Genomic DNA, 17,592 nt, shown 5'->3' with positions numbered 1-17,592 from the left:
ACTAATATGCCAATTAAGTTCTGATGTCTTACAATGCAAAAGATGCGTAATAACGTGGACTTAACCGTCGCCAAAACAACAGACATCAACATGAATACATCTTTTTTTTTTTTGTGCCTAACCCAACTGCTGTTTTCTCTTGTCTTCTCTTTTTCTCGCAGCTCCAGAGAGCGTCAGAGGAATAAAGTCATTCCGATTCCGATATTATTATTTTATTTGAATCTCATCACATAAAATGGCAACCAGGAGTGACCATGGAGGATCAAAAGACGCATTTGGGGCGCAAGCCCTAGTCATGAAGAAATTAACCACCTGATGGGCACCGGAGAAACCGAGCAGAGACTGTTTTGGCGTCGCTTGTTGACTTGGTGATTTATAATGCTGAACAAATAAACGGGCGCTGCAAGTTGGACACAGAGCGTCTGCGTAACAGGCTATGCCACCGGCCCTTACATTTTTTGGTTATGGTAATGATGTCATAAAATACTGGAGGCCTGTGTCTAAACGGGAAGATAGGCTGATCAGTATCTCCTATCATGTAAGTAACCACATGGACTGCACTCAACATGGACCTAATTGAGGTGTGTTTGTTATTTTGACTCATATTCACCACTGATTGGTCGAACCGGTTGATGCCTCATATTCTCGCTCTCAACTTTTATCCTCTGGCCTGCATCCACATCGCCCTGAGGCGGGTACTATAGCGCTCACGGACCGAACCGCTCATTGACTTAAAATGGAGTTTGCCATGGTGGGTGCGGACGGCGGGTGCAATAGTCACCTGCCTTACGGATATGCCCAAGCTCGCGCACGGGAGAGGGAGCGCGAGAGGGAGCGCCAGGTTGCCCAGTCTAGAGCGGCGGCTGCTACGGCCGCTTCCGAAGGTGGATCCGGTGCAGAGGGAGAAGGAGGAGGAGGTGGTAGTGGTGGTGGTGGTGGTGGTGGTGGCGGCGCCGGGGGGTCCACCTCCACCACCTCCTCCTCCTCCTCCTCCTCCTCGAGCGCTCATCTCCTTAACAACCGCCAGCATCAGTCTCGCGCCGCCTCCTCCTCCTCCTCCTCCTCGAACGCCAACATCAGCAGCGGCGGTACCGCCTCGCGCCCCTCCTCCTCCTCCTCCACCTCCGCCTCCTCCTCCTCCTCGCAGCCGCCACAGCACCAGCAGGAGCCCGAGCAGCAGCAGAGGGTTCTCAGAGAAAGGAAAAAGCAGCGCGGGGTCGGACGGTGGAGACGCAGCCGGACCACTCTCGGAGGGGACCTGCGCCACTCGGAGCTGGCGCTGCTCGGATCCGAGGAGGACATCATGATAGAGGAGGAAGAGGCCGAGGGAGCTGAGGAGGAAGAGGAGGAGGAGGAGGTGGTAGTGGTGGGAGGGGGTCGGGGAAGCAAAAGGTCGAGTTTTCTGTGTAACATGGATGATGAGGAGACCGTCTCGATCACTGACAGGCGTCCTCAGTCCGGATACGAAAATGTTTACAACGAGGGTGGCTGCTGCGAGAGAGTTGTCATCAACGTGTCGGGTCTGAAGTTTGAAACTCAGCTCAAGACTCTCACTCAGTTCCCGGACACTCTCCTGGGAGACCCCGACAAGCGAATCAGGTACTTCGATCCGCTGAGGAACGAATACTTCTTCGATCGGAACCGACCAAGTTTTGACGCCATTCTTTACTATTACCAGTCAGGGGGGAGGTTGAAAAGACCAGCCAATGTCCCGTTTGACATCTTCTCCGAGGAGGTGAAGTTTTATGAACTCGGGGAGGAGGCGATACTAAAGTTTCGTGAGGATGAGGGTTTTGTCAAAGAGGAGGAAAAGCCTCTGCCTGAGGACGAGTTCAAGCGCCAAATTTGGCTGCTTTTTGAGTATCCGGAGAGCTCCAGCCCTGCCAGGGGGATAGCGGTCGTGTCCGTCTTGGTTATAGTTATTTCTATTGTCATTTTTTGCCTGGAGACGCTGCCGGAGTTCAGGGATGAAAAAGAGTACCTACAGCCACGACACAACTCCACTCAACCTGACCACGGATTTACCCCTTTCAACGACCCGTTTTTCATCGTGGAGACGGTTTGCATCATCTGGTTCTCCTTTGAGATTATAGTCCGCTTCTTTGCGTGTCCGAGCAAACCGGTTTTCTTTAAAAACATTATGAACTCAATAGACATTGTATCCATTTTGCCTTATTTCATAACTCTCGGCACGGACCTGGCGCAGCACCAAGGCAACGGGCAGCAAGCGATGAGCTTTGCCATCCTGAGAATAATCCGCCTGGTCAGGGTGTTTCGCATCTTCAAACTGTCCAGGCACTCCAAGGGGCTTCAGATCCTGGGTCATACCCTGCGCGCCAGCATGAGGGAGCTGGCCCTCCTCATTTTCTTCCTGGTCATAGGTGTCATCCTCTTCTCCAGCGCGGTGTATTTCGCCGAGGCGGACGAGCCCACCTCTCAGTTCACGAGCATCCCCGACGCTTTCTGGTGGGCGGTGGTGACCATGACCACGGTGGGCTACGGAGACATGAAGCCCATCACTGTCGGTGGGAAGATAGTGGGCTCCCTCTGCGCGATTGCGGGTGTGTTAACCATCGCGCTCCCGGTGCCGGTCATAGTGTCCAACTTCAACTACTTTTACCACAGGGAGACGGATAACGAAGTCCAGACACCGGTGGTGGAGAGCATGCCACCGGGCTGCCCGTATTTCCCAGACTTTCTAAGGAAATTCAAAGGCTCGCCCTCGGGCTCCTCACTGGGTGACAAAGCGGAGTATATGGAGATGGAGGAAGGGGTGACGGAGTCGCTTTGCGGGCTGGACAAGAGCCCCAGTAAAGGAAACGGCACAGACATAAGCAGAAAAAACAGTACTAACTCAAAATCCATTCAGACTGACGTGTGATTACAAGTAGTGTTTCGTTTTTTCTTTCGTTTTTTTCTAAAGAAGAATACACCCTATAAAGATACTGTATGCCCAACAGCAGATGGTCACCCTAACACAAGTTTTACGCACGTGTCAGAGCTCCCATAACACACGTACACGCACTCACAGGTCACCATTTGGCAGGTTAAATGTTTCATTCTCTCCTATGGCTGGTTACAATCTCAGAACAATAGTCTCTCTCACATCCTCTTCACACTGTTGAACACTGTAGGAACAATTATCACCAACATTGGCCTAATGGGTTAAGTATTTAATTCATCTAACCTGTGTGGGCTTCCAAATCGGACACAAAATCGAAATTCTAGATAAGACAGGCTATGCATTCGCACTTTATGAGTTTCATCTGTCAATAATAGAAAAGGGTAGGGATGATCGTTTTGCTGTTATGCAATAAAGTTAACATTTGTTTGCACTAATGTAGAATTTGCGCGGGTTTGTCAAATTTTTATTTTCGAGACAGAAACTGTAGGCCATGAAAATGGCAATAATTTAGTCATCCTCTGACCACTTAGCTGAAGAATGAGTAACTTTCCTTAAATAGAACAAACTAACAATATTAATAAACCCTTTCATGCGCTGCCAGTAAAAAAATGGATTCCAAGAAAGGAAAAGTCGAAGACAGATAAACGTCTTCTTTTGTTGCTGTTCCAACTTTTAATATTAACAAAAAGCTCACTGATAGGACACAGCATTTAGCAGTAATTACATAAACCAGGGCTAGAATTACTTGTGTTGACCCACCAGGAGAGCTAAGCACAGGAATCATCTGAGTTAAACACGGCTGGAGAAATGACTTGACCCCGACAGGTTTTTTTGTATGGACAGGCTTGGACCCTTAGTGACAACACTTTCCCCAGTTTATTTTAAGTCACCTCAAAAATGACAATATCCCTTTACACGGACGCGGATGGAAAGCTATAGCAAAAATGACTCTGTTGCCTAAACTCCTTTGGGGGAGTTTGTGAGCAACTTCCTCTCCTGTCCGCTGGACTTCGTGCACAAAATATTTTTTCTCAAGAGGACTATGATTATCTCCGAGCTCAGAGGTTCGCCGGGTTGTGGATGTCTTCCAAGGTATGTATCCCACTGTTTGCCTCTGACACTTGATTCTTATCCTCCTAGTTTTATGTGAATGGGCCAATAATGCTCCTGGAAATGTGGATCTTAAAAGATGACACATGCGTCACTCATGACGCACTGCCTTCAGATACACAGTTTATTTAATCGTTTCCCATCCTCACATTTATTTTCAACACTTGGATGTCAACTCTGCCAAAGACTTACGCATTACTACGCGTGCGTAATAGTGCGTAAAATACTCTTGATAGACGTTGGCTGAAAATGGCGGACATTCCTGTCAAAATATGGCAATTCAGTTCATGTTTGTTCTGCTCCACTTCTACACCACACTCAGGTCTAATATGCAGCAAAGTTACAAACTCATTTACAATGACGTATTTATCTCATCTGAGGTGACATCAGGTCAGACTGCAGCTAGTTTATCATTAAGGATGGCTCATTTATGGAGTGTGTGGAAAGTTTACAGATGTAGTTGAAGCCTGACAACAGAGGCTCTTTTCATATAACTCTGAAAATAATGTCACAGTGCAGCAAAGTGTTCCTCTGCTTCCATAGATGGTGTTAACTGCATAATAATGACAATTTAGTTGACTTCACTTTGCTGTATTTTTTGGTTCACCTGTGCTGTTCATTCACCTTGTTGACAGTATTCTCACCTTCTTCAACAGACACAATGTAGGAATCACAATATATTGTTTTGCTGCTGAAATCTAAATATGTTGTTCTGTAGATATTTAATGGCCAAGTAAATCTATTTAGTAGTTAGTCCCCCTCCACTCAAAAATGGTTTTTTCTTGTTGTTCCTTCAGTTGGATGTTTGAGCTTCCCTGTATGTGCAATGTTTGACACTACAAGGCTATTTTCAGTCACCTGCTGAGGGTGGGAAAGTTTTTGTGTGCCACAACTAGTGTTTTGAAGCTAATCGTGGTCCAATATGTAATTTACTCAAGTGTGATGTGGAAATTTGAAGCCTCCAGTGCACACTGAAGAAGTAAGAGACATCTTGTATCCAGTAGTTAAGAGGAGTAAATGAGGTTTTAAGAATCTTTTTATGGTGATTTAACTTAACTGTGGAAAAACTGTATTTAATTCAAATTACTATTCAAATCAGGTCTTTTTTTTATTCTCTTAAAATGTGTCTTTAGGAGTCTTTAAGACAGACACATAATAAATAATACAAGACCAAAAAGTATGAATGTTGAGATATGCTAGAATTTCTATATAATCCATGAAAACTCTTAATTTCTGGGGTCTGAGCCTTCACTGTGTGTAGAAAAAGTTAAAAAAACATTAAAACTGTTGCTCTTAGCAAAGTTACATGTGATAATATCCTACAGTGTTTTGAGTATTGACAAAATCTAGTCAAAGACACCATGTACCCACAAATATGACCTTAAGGCTTTACGACTGCATCACAACTCTATCTGAAGCACATGAATGTTGCCCCCTGTCAATCACTCTATCAGTGCGTTTCAGCATTCCTCAGCACATAATCTCTGCATCAGCATGTGATAATTTATTACACTGTGTGTTTATATCCTCAGAGGAACTATTCATATCAGATATGTTCAACACCTGCACCCACAACCCAACGCACGCACAAGCACCAGTCTGGCACTGTGCCAGCTCCTCTTGATACCTCACACTTAGCACTTACATAATGTGGCTTATGGCAAAGACACGCAATCTAAAACCTTTTTTTTCAAGCAAAGTGTGTGTGGGTCAGGCATATACAGTACTAAGGCCTGTATCTGCTGAGCTGACTGTGAAAACAAGCCATATAGTCCTGAGCCACAGAACAGCGCTGACTGGTTTTGACTATTCAGAGCGTCCTATTGTCACGTGCACCGTGAGTCTTTGTAGTGCAGATTTAGACCATATGGCCGGGCCATGTGACAAAGTGAGTTATTTATGGTTATTTCTCAAAAGGTATTCCACGCCTGTCAAAGGACATAAAGGAGAGGTGGAAAGAAAATGAGTGTGCGGTACATAATGTCAGAATGTTACGTAATAATAGCGAGAGCGGAGTATAAGGGAGGCGAGTTGATCAACAGACAGTTCATTGACAATTCTACTACTGATTTTATAGTTTGAATCACTTCAAGTGAAGACAGCAAACATTAGCTTGTTCCAGTTCTTCCAATGTGAGGATTTTCTGTATGACTGTGAAATGAAGATCTTTGTGTTTTGGGCTTGTTGATCAGACTATCTTTAGGTTATGGGAGCTGTTGATGCTCATTTGTCAATATGTGTGACATTATAGGGACCAGATTGTTTGATTATGGAAAAATCATATTTGATAAAGACAGATATGAGTATTTAGTCGTACCTCGAAAAGATATTAAGAGAACTACAATCTTTTACTCCCGAGGGTGATCTGTTCATTGATAAATGTTGTTTACAAAGCTCCATTCTAGCTCACAGTACAAACAACAGTGAATCACAGTGATTCAGGTTTTCTTGTGGTCAGAGTCACATTGGTACAGTATAGAACAAACTGTGAGCTTCCTGGTGGTTATTTGACCTGAAGCCATTCTCCTTGACTTTTATTCTACTAGACTCAGCAAAAGCTACTACAACAATGGTTCTCTACATTTTTTTTCTCCTGTGACCCTTTAAAGCAGAGCATTGTCTCAATGAAAGCCCTTATCACAGCTTATCAGATGTGAGCAGTTCAATCAAATAGTGATCTTCCCTGTCCTAGTTCTAAAGAGGTAAAACCTTTCAGTATTTACTGATAAAAAAGCAAATATTTAAGAAAAAATGAACAGACTTTGTGTAGAAGAAATGTTTCCCCCCCTTATTTACCACTAATTATCTTGTGACCGTCTTATAAATTTGTACTGTGTGTGTACAAGTGAAGGTGTGTTTGATATTTTGGAAACCACTGGCTTTGATCCTGGGTTAACTCACGATGCACCAGAAAAGAAGAAGATATTCCCCAAAATACCAAAATATCGATGGTAAAAAGAAGGAATAAATATTAACACCACTTGATGTGCCTTTAGATTTTGCAACAATAACAATCATGTAGTGTAAGTTTACTGCATGTCACATGTACGATATCCATTTGAAGCATGTCAGCTTATGCATGAATCTTAGCGCTATGATGTAAATTAAAAACAGTATACGAAAGCAGCTACGTCTTCAGCTCGCGTCAAAATACAGCAAAGCCACACAAACTTGACATATTCATTGTTTTCTGCCTAAACATTACGAAAAATCTGCACTTATTAATTGTCACTATGATGCGGGTTAGTGTATTCTGTATCATTTCATGTCTTATTCTGATTGGTTTGTCTGTAGTCGTGGGTCGGAGCAGCTGTCACTGTCTGTTTTTCTTTAGCTAAAACTCCAAAGCGGTTGTTGGTGGACATGTCTCACAGTTTTTACCACATTTCTCTCAGGATTGTCGACTTTTGTCTCCGACTTCCCAAAAATCACACAGTGTAAAAACGCCTTCAGTCACTGCATTATACTCACTTTAATAGAAATACACTCTTTGTCCTTTTAACAGAGAACACCATGTCAGCATTCACTAAAGACCATAAATTTGCAACAGGCTGAACTACTAAAAAGCACGAGAGTTAAACTGTGTCCCAAATCCTTTCAAACTGCATCAATCAAAAAATAGCTGCACTACTCACATTTTTGCATTGTGCATCATCTTATCATATTGGCACCAGCATTATTTATTGATTAGACTCATCAAACCTCACAGCACCACGCTCCGTAGTTTATGGGACAGTAGACTCTTCCGAGACCGAAACAACCTGCTCTGCATAACAGAAGCCAAATTGTGCTGACGAGCGTAGGTCAAAGTCACGGCTGACCCTGCTGACAAATGGCCCATTTAGCTACTCAGAGAATGACTCCCAACCTGCCGCCAAGACATGCATCCATCTTCCACATCTGCTTACTTGCTCAGAGGTCACAATGGGGGCTGGAGCATATCCCAGAATACTCAGGGTGAGAGGTAACACAGACAGGCACACCTTCACACTCATAATCAACCCTCAGGGGGAACTGAGAGCTTCCACTTCATAAGTGTCACTTTATTAAGTACACCTAGCTAAAATAATTCAATCTAATAGAGCCGACTTGTGATAAATACCACCTTTTTAGAGTTATTAGAGGAGGTGATATCAATGTATGGTCATATTGGAAGGTGTTATTCGTGGTGCTGTTGAAGTGTTGTGTTAAACTTAGAGGTAATTAACTAGAGTGGACAAAATATTAGAAACACCAATCAGTGTGTAGTTTTAAAGGTGGACGAGTTAATTTAAACTATTCTCATTTATATAACCGAACTCACACATTTGCCTGAAAGGACTTTAAAATCCGTACATGTGACATTCTTGATCCACAGATGATAGGATTTTTGTAGAGCTTTTGTATTGGATATTATTGCACTAGCCTTGGTGCACCTAATAAACTAGCAGCTGAGATAAATCCTTCCTTTTCATTGGTGATGCTCCTGCCTAAAATTTGTCACTTTTTCACTGAGCTATTATTCTTCAAACTACAGGATACTTGAAGAAGTTTAAGTAATGCTGCAGTAGAAGGACAAAGGTACACATGCATCACTGTCCAACATAGATCAGCAATACAGTAAAGTCATGAGAAGTATTCTTTATGCAGAGGTGAGCATTGCCAGTGAAATTCAGTGACAGGTTGTTACTGTAATAAGAATCATTTTTTTAATATTTGACTTCTCAATGTATAGTTTTTTAAAAGCCACTGCATACAGACAGAAGTGATTCTAGTGGATATGGCTGATTAGATCTATGCACAGGTTGAATTTTGGTGTAGCTATGCTGAGAATCACCTGAAGTCACCAAACTTCATACAGGCGGTATGCAATGACATAACTAGTTGTATTTGTGTTGAGCTTTGTGTGTATCGTTGAGGGTATTTAAAAATCAGATTTTTGTTATTTTTATACTGTCATGATATTAGATCGTCATTGTTAAACATTGTTAAAGGTTGACATATGTAAAAAGTCTAAAGTCAGGGCTACCAAACCGAGTAGAGTCGAGTCCAGATGAACCGAATAGCACCAAAATGGCCATCCATTGGTAACTGTTGTTGCTAAGGTTGTTGTTAAGTTGTTTCATGGGTTGGTGTCATTATCCACTCACATATTTTGAATTGAATTCAGGCTTGAACATGTAAGAATCTATTTGAGATGTATTTATCAGTAGATAGGTGAAATTCTACTGTTTTTTGTTTAAATTGCCTCGTCCAAGAGCTAACCAATCAGAACAGAGTGAGCTCATTAGCAGGCGGGCCTTAAAAAGACAGGCGTTAGCTCCTGTCTTTTTAAGGCCTTTAAAATGGCCATTTTAAGACAGAGGCTGAACTGAGTAGCTACATTAAGGGTCAGTAAAATATAAATAAGTAAACTGTAAATCATGTTAATATATTCTAGTAGAGCCCTAGAATAACAGTATACACCAGTAAATGTGCATGGTATGTCCTCTTTAATGTGACACCACTCCTCTGATCACCACTGACTGGCCATATAAACTTAATGTGAATTCTTACAGAATCCTTTTTTTTGTTACAGGCAATTGAGCAACACCTTTTTACTATTTTTGTAGTATTTTCCATATTTGATCTGTGTGAATGCACAGTGGCAGGTGCTGAATGTTGTGTGATTGCCACTAAAGGAAGAGTGTTCAGTGTTCAGTGTTCAGTGATATCATGTGCATACCTTTAATGATTAATAGAATAGTCAAGGTATAAAATGTCTCATAAATACACCAGGCTGTGAAGGAGCTGTAATATTTAAAGCTCCTTCTCAGGAAGTGATTGCCAATGTAAATAATCGTTCACAGTATTAGTAACACGTGTTCTTTTCCTACTATGGCAATTTTGAAAGGCTTATTTGACCGGGCGATGTTTTTCTTGTTTTCATTCTTTCACTGATCCATCAGACCATCAGACCATATTTTCCATAGATTTAATAATTTTGGAGAAAAGCCATTAAGCAAACAAAATGACATAGGCTGGAACAACATAATAATGCTTGCATGTTTGAGAAAAGAATTTTAAACGTGTTGTTTTATGCAATTATTCATAGATGAGCCTTCATGCGTCACTGATAAAAATCTTCTCTTCTTGGAAGTAACCAAAGCAACATGAAAAGAAAATAACAAAAAGCAGAGAGGAATTTTATGAGACTGGAATGTCTTTCCATTCATCTGTCTTGCCAATTCATTAATCAGGCCTGATAAAGGGCTGTCAGCTAGCTGCTTTGCCAACAAACACACAGACAGTCCCAGCTGTTGTCATCATGTGAGTACTTACGATAATTGCTGTCCCGTTCGAAAATGAGGGTACTCGAGATACCTTCTTGTAAAATCATTAACAAATGAATCAATCCTTGTACGTTTTGAACCATCAGTTTTAATTAAAGGGAAGCTCTGATTCTGCTGCTGTCCGAATCATTTGGTCGGAGAACGCTGGGAGAAAGAATGAGCCAAAAAGCAGAGAGCAGAAAATTAAAGATAACAGCCTTTTAACCGAGCCGCTAGGAAGAGGGCCGGGCTGTGGAGCCAATTTACTATAGTGGCCAAACTATGAAATTACAACGTCTGGGTCCATCACGTTAGGCAGAGCGGCGCAAAATGCATTTTCCGGGCACACGATCATTGGGAAAGGAGCGCCTGTAAAACAGTGAATACATTTCTCATTTTACAATCAGAATTTGATCCATTCGGTTTGATAACATTTGGAAAGTTTGGAAAGAGCCGTATGATTAAATTATTTTATCTCCATTTAAATGAGCAGGTAGCTACACGGAAGTTCACCAGCTCAGCCAGTGGGGGAAAAAAGGCTTTTCACAACTAGTACATCTACTATGTGATACAGTATATGCCTATCATGTTAGAGTTGGTCAATGCTAGTATATCAGAGTTTAGGATAACATTAGTAGTTCTGTCCTGGTCTTTATTGGAACCCAATCAAAATGTATTACCTGAGAAAGTATGCAATGTTACGTTACACATCATTTTGTCCTCTTCTTACTTAAAGTCTTTTCTCTTGTAATGTTACGAGTGAAACTTACTGTTTGAAAGTAATAACCATAAATCTTCTTCTTTAACACTCAGGATACAAGTATTTAAGGTTTATTTAAGGCTAAGCAGCCAAACAGGGTTATGTTAACACAACATATGTCTGATCTTATATTTAGTAGCTCTACTGTAACACAAGAACTATGCATCTTCTTTACTTACATGTCTTCTATATAGATCTTTGACTGGTAGGTGCTAACTGTTTATTAGCACACTATCATGTATGTAGCCATCAGGTGGATATTTACTAGATTATTGTTTTAAAATGAGTCAGCTAGAAACATTAAAAGTCAGCTGGAGACTGTGTGTTTTAAACCAACTCACGCAGCAAAAGTTAAGACTTGTCCTTTTAGCTGGCAAAATCCACAGTCACCACCGATAAATGAGAAGTCTCCTTTCATGAAGTTTGATCTGCTACTGTTATCGCAGTAAGCTGCACACTGAGAAGACATTTAACACTCAACTGGACAAGTTGCCTTTTTCATTGACCAATTAACTGTTTCAAGATAACATCTTAATTGCCCCGGGGCCATCATGCACTTACAGTAGCAAACAGTGTTTGTCACCTCCCATTTTCCAGGTAAACACAGTGTTCACAGCCACGTCTGAGGAGAGCAGTTATTAAAGCACACTTGGGATTACAGCGTCAGTGTAAGTTTAAACCAGCTCGAGGTTTCCATGTAGCGGTTACATAATGTCCCTCTATTGAAGGATAGCAACCTGATATTCTCTGCACGCTTCACTGTATCCCCGCTTTCCAATTGGCTGCATTAATCTGACAGTATCCCAGGCTTTATTGTGTTACTTCATTCTAGACGTGTAGATTGTCTTGCTAATTACACATATGCCTCTGTGTCGGGTTTCTCCGCCCACAGAGGAATCTGCGGCTTTATTAATGCTTATACGATGTATTGAATTGCAGTTATTAAAAAAGTAGTTGTTGCATGTGTTTAAAAGAGAAAACATGTTTTAGTTGTATATATGCCAAGATGATGGTAAATATAAATTAAAATATAGATGACAAAAATCAATATTTACAATAGTGTTCAGTCAGTTTACCTGCAGTGCAGTGTTTGGTCAAAGCGTTGATTAACTTTGCTGCCCCACTCACACAATCTGGGCCAACAGAGGATTACAGATTCGTTATGGCATTGGGAAAGGTAAGCATTTCAAAGATTTGTCATATCAAGTTGAGGCTTTTTTTCTCCCTCATTTTCCAGAGTGCTACCTAAAACCCAGCAGCACTGCAGCTTTTTATGAACAAGCTTGAGATTTGATTAAACGGGGCAGCTGCTCAACGATAAAAAAGTTTTCTCTGTCGCTCTCCGTGAAGATGAGCTGGTGAGCGGTCCTGTAAACTTTCAAGGGGCCCGCAGATCAGCTGTGAGGATCAAGGAAAACACATCAGCGTGTGTCTGTGAAATCTTTGGAGGGTGAACTTGATAGCAGTGAGTGCACTCCAGGGGCTAACGTTTCTAAAATGTAAGCATTTAGCTCTCTGAAGATGTTAATTATTTATGATTTGTAAAAGTCAGAAACAGTCCTGATATTTTATATTCATTATTGAGACCCTCCCAAGATAAATATGTCAGAATGTCAGTCACATATAATGTTTGACTGGGGTGATTATGACCTGCAGCAGTGGCGTCACTCAGACAACCGCGAGTCGGACAGTATTTTGTAAAACTAACTATGATTGTCACCTAACTTTAAACCCATGATTACTATCGTAGCCATGACAATGAAAATAGCCTAACTTTAAGCACTAACCCTAACCCTAACCCTAACTATAACAAAGTGATCATCTGAACCTAACAAAGTGGATTGTGTGCCTAAACCCAACTAGGCCTTAACCACAGAGTTGTAACATCTTAATACATCTTTTTTTTCCCACAGTGGGTCATAACAGTTTGGAAAGTGCAGTCTAATGATGATGTCCTGCTGATTAGGGCCGATTGAGTCGTCAGGTTAGAAAACGTTACCTCTGTATGTGTCATTGAATTTGCAGGAGCTGTCACTGTCAGGTATTGAGACGCTTCTCTGTGTCAGTTTCCTCTCTCTGTTTGTTCTGAACAGGGCACGTGATTTATAAATAATGAATGTAAGGATATCAGACATACAATCAGCTCCTATAATGCATATTTAAGTTGTTTTTTAAAATAATTTTCATCACAGTCTCAACCAGAAAAAATAAGAAAATGATAAAGCTGTCAAATGTAACACTGCATCTCTCCTGGCTGTGATACTGATCACAGCAGCTGACACAGTGCAGAAAAAAATGTTTGTGGACTTTATTATGATAATATTCTTTAAATATGAGTTAAAACTTAATTATCTCTTGACTTTAAGTTGTTGCTCTTTTTTCTTTCTTCACATTTATGAAATGTTACTTACAGAATAGAGAATATTTTAATATGATGCAGCAATAAGAAATGTCGTGTTAGAATAGAAAAAATATGAAAATACAAACAAACAAACAAAAAAATGTATTTCAGGGTTTTTTTAAAAAGCATTTTAAATGTCTCAAACTCTTGAGGCTCAACAGAGTCAATCAGCTAGGTCAGTATCATGACCTACTAAGTTTAGATATTTCTTATAGTAAATAAAAACAAACGGGGGGGGGGGGGGGGGGGGGGGCACTTATTTTAATTAGTCCCTTTTTTCCTTATTATTTTCACTTGGTCCAGCGGTGAATCAGAAGTACAATTAAATGCAAACTGTGTGGTGTTAAAACAGTTTGACTCACAGTACCTCAGGCTGCTCATGATTAGATTCAACAGACAAAGTCCCCGTTTCCTGCACACCAAGGACTCGTGTAGGACAAACCAAACCCGACGACACGGGGATGGCGGGGTCAGGCGGTGCATCACATTAACATGCTGTCATTGTCTGCATTACATTACATTAGTATAGATACGATGAGACATTTGTGCAGTTACAATTTTTTTTTTTGCCAGGCGCATTATGAATTTCAGCCCCCTCCCCTTCTATCATTTCAAATGAGAAGAGATGCTAAGACAGCAGCCTACAGTGTTATGTACAAACTAAATCTGTGGGCGTATTACAAGTGTAAGCTGTTTTTCCCAATAATAAAAAAATAATAAAAACCTCCTTTCTCTCTCTCTCTCTCTTTCTCTCTGCACACATTGCTGAATAATGTAACCCAAATAACAGAAGTAGGCTTTAGAAAGGTTCTGACTAATGATGAGTCAAATTACATTATTCATGTAGGCTTGCTATATTAGGCTACAGCGTATATCTCATGCAGCCGTTACTATGGTCTTCATAACAGTCGACGATACATTTTGTATTTGATCAGACTTTGTTGTGCACATCAGACTAGAAAGTTTCAAATACACAAATCATTTTAAGTTTTAGGGGAGAAATGGAAGGGGAGTTTTAAAAGATGATATTTTTTACCCTTTCAGCAGCTGCATGGAGGTGTGTTTGGATACTTCTCCCACTGGATTTTACAGTTCTGTGTGTGTTTGATGTATATAGTATCACGATGTAGTTTGATGATTGATTGATAATGAAGATTATACAGTGTGTGTAATGTGTAAGGAGTTGCTTGCAGACAATTGTGACCCAATTCTGCACTTCCATTAAGTTTTTAGCTCTTTTTTAGCTCATTGTTTTAGTTTTATAAGCTGACCTTCCCTCTATGTTCCAACTGTTTGTCCAATAAATCACATAATCACATTAATATATGACCAAATACTTTAGCAGGAGCTATAATGCTGATTGAATTATGTTCTCTCTCAAAGTAATGAGGAAATGTCGGTAATTCACATATTTGGCAAGTTGCAAAACTGCTAATATTGAACGTATAAACGAGTAAATTGTTCTTTTTTTTCTCTTCACCACAATATCTCGGTCCATTGGTTGTGGCTGCAGCAATATTAAACTTTTTATGGTTCTGTTTAGGTGCTGGCAGAACTTGGTTAAGGGTCGGGAAAGATTGCGGTTTTGGTTTAATACAGAAAAAAGTCTGCAGTGACTTGAAGCATAACGTTGTTTATTAACATTTAATTGAAACCATAATCCTTCACTAACCTTTTATTGCTTATGCAAGAGTCAGGATGCAAAACCCTCGTCTCTGGTGCCACAGTCCTGCGTCTCGTACACCCGCCATCCACATGGACCACCTCCCTTTGACTTCAGTCTGATGAATACAGTACATGTAGCGGTTAAATCACTGGAAAAAAAATATTGCCTGTGTACATACTGTAATTCAGCCAGTGGTTAGGTTTTTGCCAACACAATCAATTTGTATACAAATGAAATTTCAAGGAGTCAGGGGTTTGATGGTTCTCAACTCTCGTAAACCAACATCTACAGCACAACAAACATCAAACAGACAAACTAGGTGGTCAAAACTGTCAAACACATTAAAAGAGACTGATATTTTTCTGTGGAGCAGAGCTGGAAACAAAAGCAGAGCTAAAAAGGAAAATGAATATATGGAGAAAGACATGACTAATTTAAAGAGTTGCCTTGGGTGTGCTGCATGTGTAAATAGGCCATTGTTTGCTAACACATTAGCCATCACAACTTTATAATGTGATAAAACGCCAAAAAAATTGCATGATGAATCTGAGTTATCTCTCCTAAAGCGTTTCAGCATTGGAGCATACAGGACTGCAACATAGTCATCACACACACTGAGCAACACATTACATCTGATCATCTATGTGTCTTTAATAATACTGTACAGGCTATTTTACACCAACATCTGCAGGGGAGTCAAACTGCCAAGACATCACAGAGGAAACAGAAATCAGTTAAAGTGTCCTTCTCAAGGTGGATTTAGCATAAGGTCCAACTGAAATTAAATTGCTTTTTTTTTTTTTTTTTAAAGTCTACTACAGCACACATATCTGCTCACCTATCCTGTGATCCACTTTAAAAAAGCACCTTAAAATGTCACTTTTGGATCATTTGTCTTCAAAATCCCTGTTATGACCCTTCTTTTCTCCTTTCTATTAAACACAAAACAATTAAGAAAACACGTTGATATGATTATCGACTGCAGAGAAGGATGACTAAATATGATTTCAGTTGGACTTTACTAGAAGTAGAAGTGACGGAAGCTGATGCCACAGTTTAAACAGCTAATCTTACAGCAGTTATCAGCGAATTGTGCTCTACTGCCACATTAAAAAGAAGGAACTGAGGCAAGAGGAGAGCAATCTTACATATTCAACTTGGCTACGACTTTCTAACTTTTTTTTTTTTTTTTTTCTGGAAAAACGAGTGTGTCTGCAGTTAGATGAAAAATCCCAATGCACTGAGTAGTACATTGATTTTTCATCACTCACAATAGTACGTGTACACTGCACAGTCTGGAGTAATGATAACAATTCCTCCTCTGCTTCTATTCATTTCTCCGAAACCAGTTTAGATTTCTTGCATTAAGTCTGATAACAGCAGCTTGACAAAATGTTTCCATGATCACATCTTTTACACAGTTTGAGAACACTGTCGGGAAAATACTATATCATCATTATCTAACAGATGTATCACAGGCACATTGTAATATATTACCATAAGAACTTATATATTAATTCAAATCACAGTTGTATTCACTGTGGCTCTCACTATCTGACTATTTCTTCATTTCTTGAGAGTCTGAAGCTGTTAATGTTAAACGTTTGATAGGTAATATGCGGTTATATAAGTGCCACGTGTGCCGTCAACATCAATTACAGTCAGACGACCTCAAGTTTCACCCCGTGGTCAGTCTAGGCTGGCGTGGACATGGAAAACGCGAATCCTAGATGAGCCAGGATCAGGGGGCGTCTCATCATGTATTGATCACTGTTACGTAAAAGTATAACAGTTGAAGCTCTCTGGGCTTTTTGTCTTGCCCGAGCAGCGTTTGCACTTGTTGGAAAATGGCTGCCATGACCAGCCCTTCGCAGACCTCGTCTCCCACTCGTTCTCTGTGCTCTCCTGCTTTGGAGTGACTAGATGTTTTTATGTGGAGTGACTAATGCTCGCTCTAAAGGGCCTCGGGTGTATCTCACTGTGTGTGTGTGTGTGTGTGTGTGTGCGTCTGTGTGTGTGTGTGAGGGTATGTGCATTAATGTGAGCGCACGAGAATGTTGTACGCAACCAATCAGCATGCAGGGGCTTGACCCGCTTACATGAAGATGAGTCAGTTTCATGGTCTGCAAAGACCGAGATCCCCCTCCAACACACACACTTCATCTCGATACATGCAAATGGTTTGATTTGTAATTGTGTATAGGAGTCTGTGTGCACCATAACACTGTAGTGCCAATTCATGCGCATGTGAGGAAACTCGGATGAGAGATACAGAGAGGAAGAGGTTGAAGGTGAGACTGATGAGTGCAGATTGCCACAAACAATAATGTTCACTCTGTGCTTGTTTTATACTGCGAGACTCAAGATGAGATATCTTCATCCTATCTGTGCTCGGTCATGATGAAAAAAACAGGATGACCAACAGTGGAAATTTGAGGAATTTTGAATCCGTGAGGCTGC

The 17,592-nt window shown here is 40.8% G+C and overlaps 1 protein-coding gene across 3 annotated transcripts; it reads left to right on the top strand.

Annotated features, from left to right (window-relative positions):
* The first annotated feature begins 736 nt into the window (after positions 1-736).
* Positions 737-2,881, top strand: kcna4 (potassium voltage-gated channel, shaker-related subfamily, member 4). Of its 3 annotated transcripts, none has more exons than XM_053316411.1 (2): positions 737-912; positions 994-2,881. In XM_053316411.1, the coding sequence occupies exons 1-2, from the start codon at positions 737-739 to the stop codon at positions 2,879-2,881; spliced, it is 2,064 nt and encodes a 687-aa protein (XP_053172386.1). The 3 variants fall into 3 exon arrangements, with proteins under 3 accessions (XP_053172386.1, XP_053172378.1, XP_053172372.1); XM_053316403.1 differs by having other exon boundaries at positions 737-915; positions 997-2,881; XM_053316397.1 differs by having other exon boundaries at positions 737-2,881.
* Positions 2,882-17,592: the final 14,711 nt, after the last annotated feature.

Source organism: Scomber japonicus, chromosome 1, assembly GCF_027409825.1.
Source record: "Scomber japonicus isolate fScoJap1 chromosome 1, fScoJap1.pri, whole genome shotgun sequence".
Lineage (NCBI taxonomy): Eukaryota > Metazoa > Chordata > Actinopteri > Scombriformes > Scombridae > Scomber > Scomber japonicus.
Note: the sequence above shows the minus strand (reverse complement) of the source record. Positions and strands in the feature narration are given on the sequence as shown.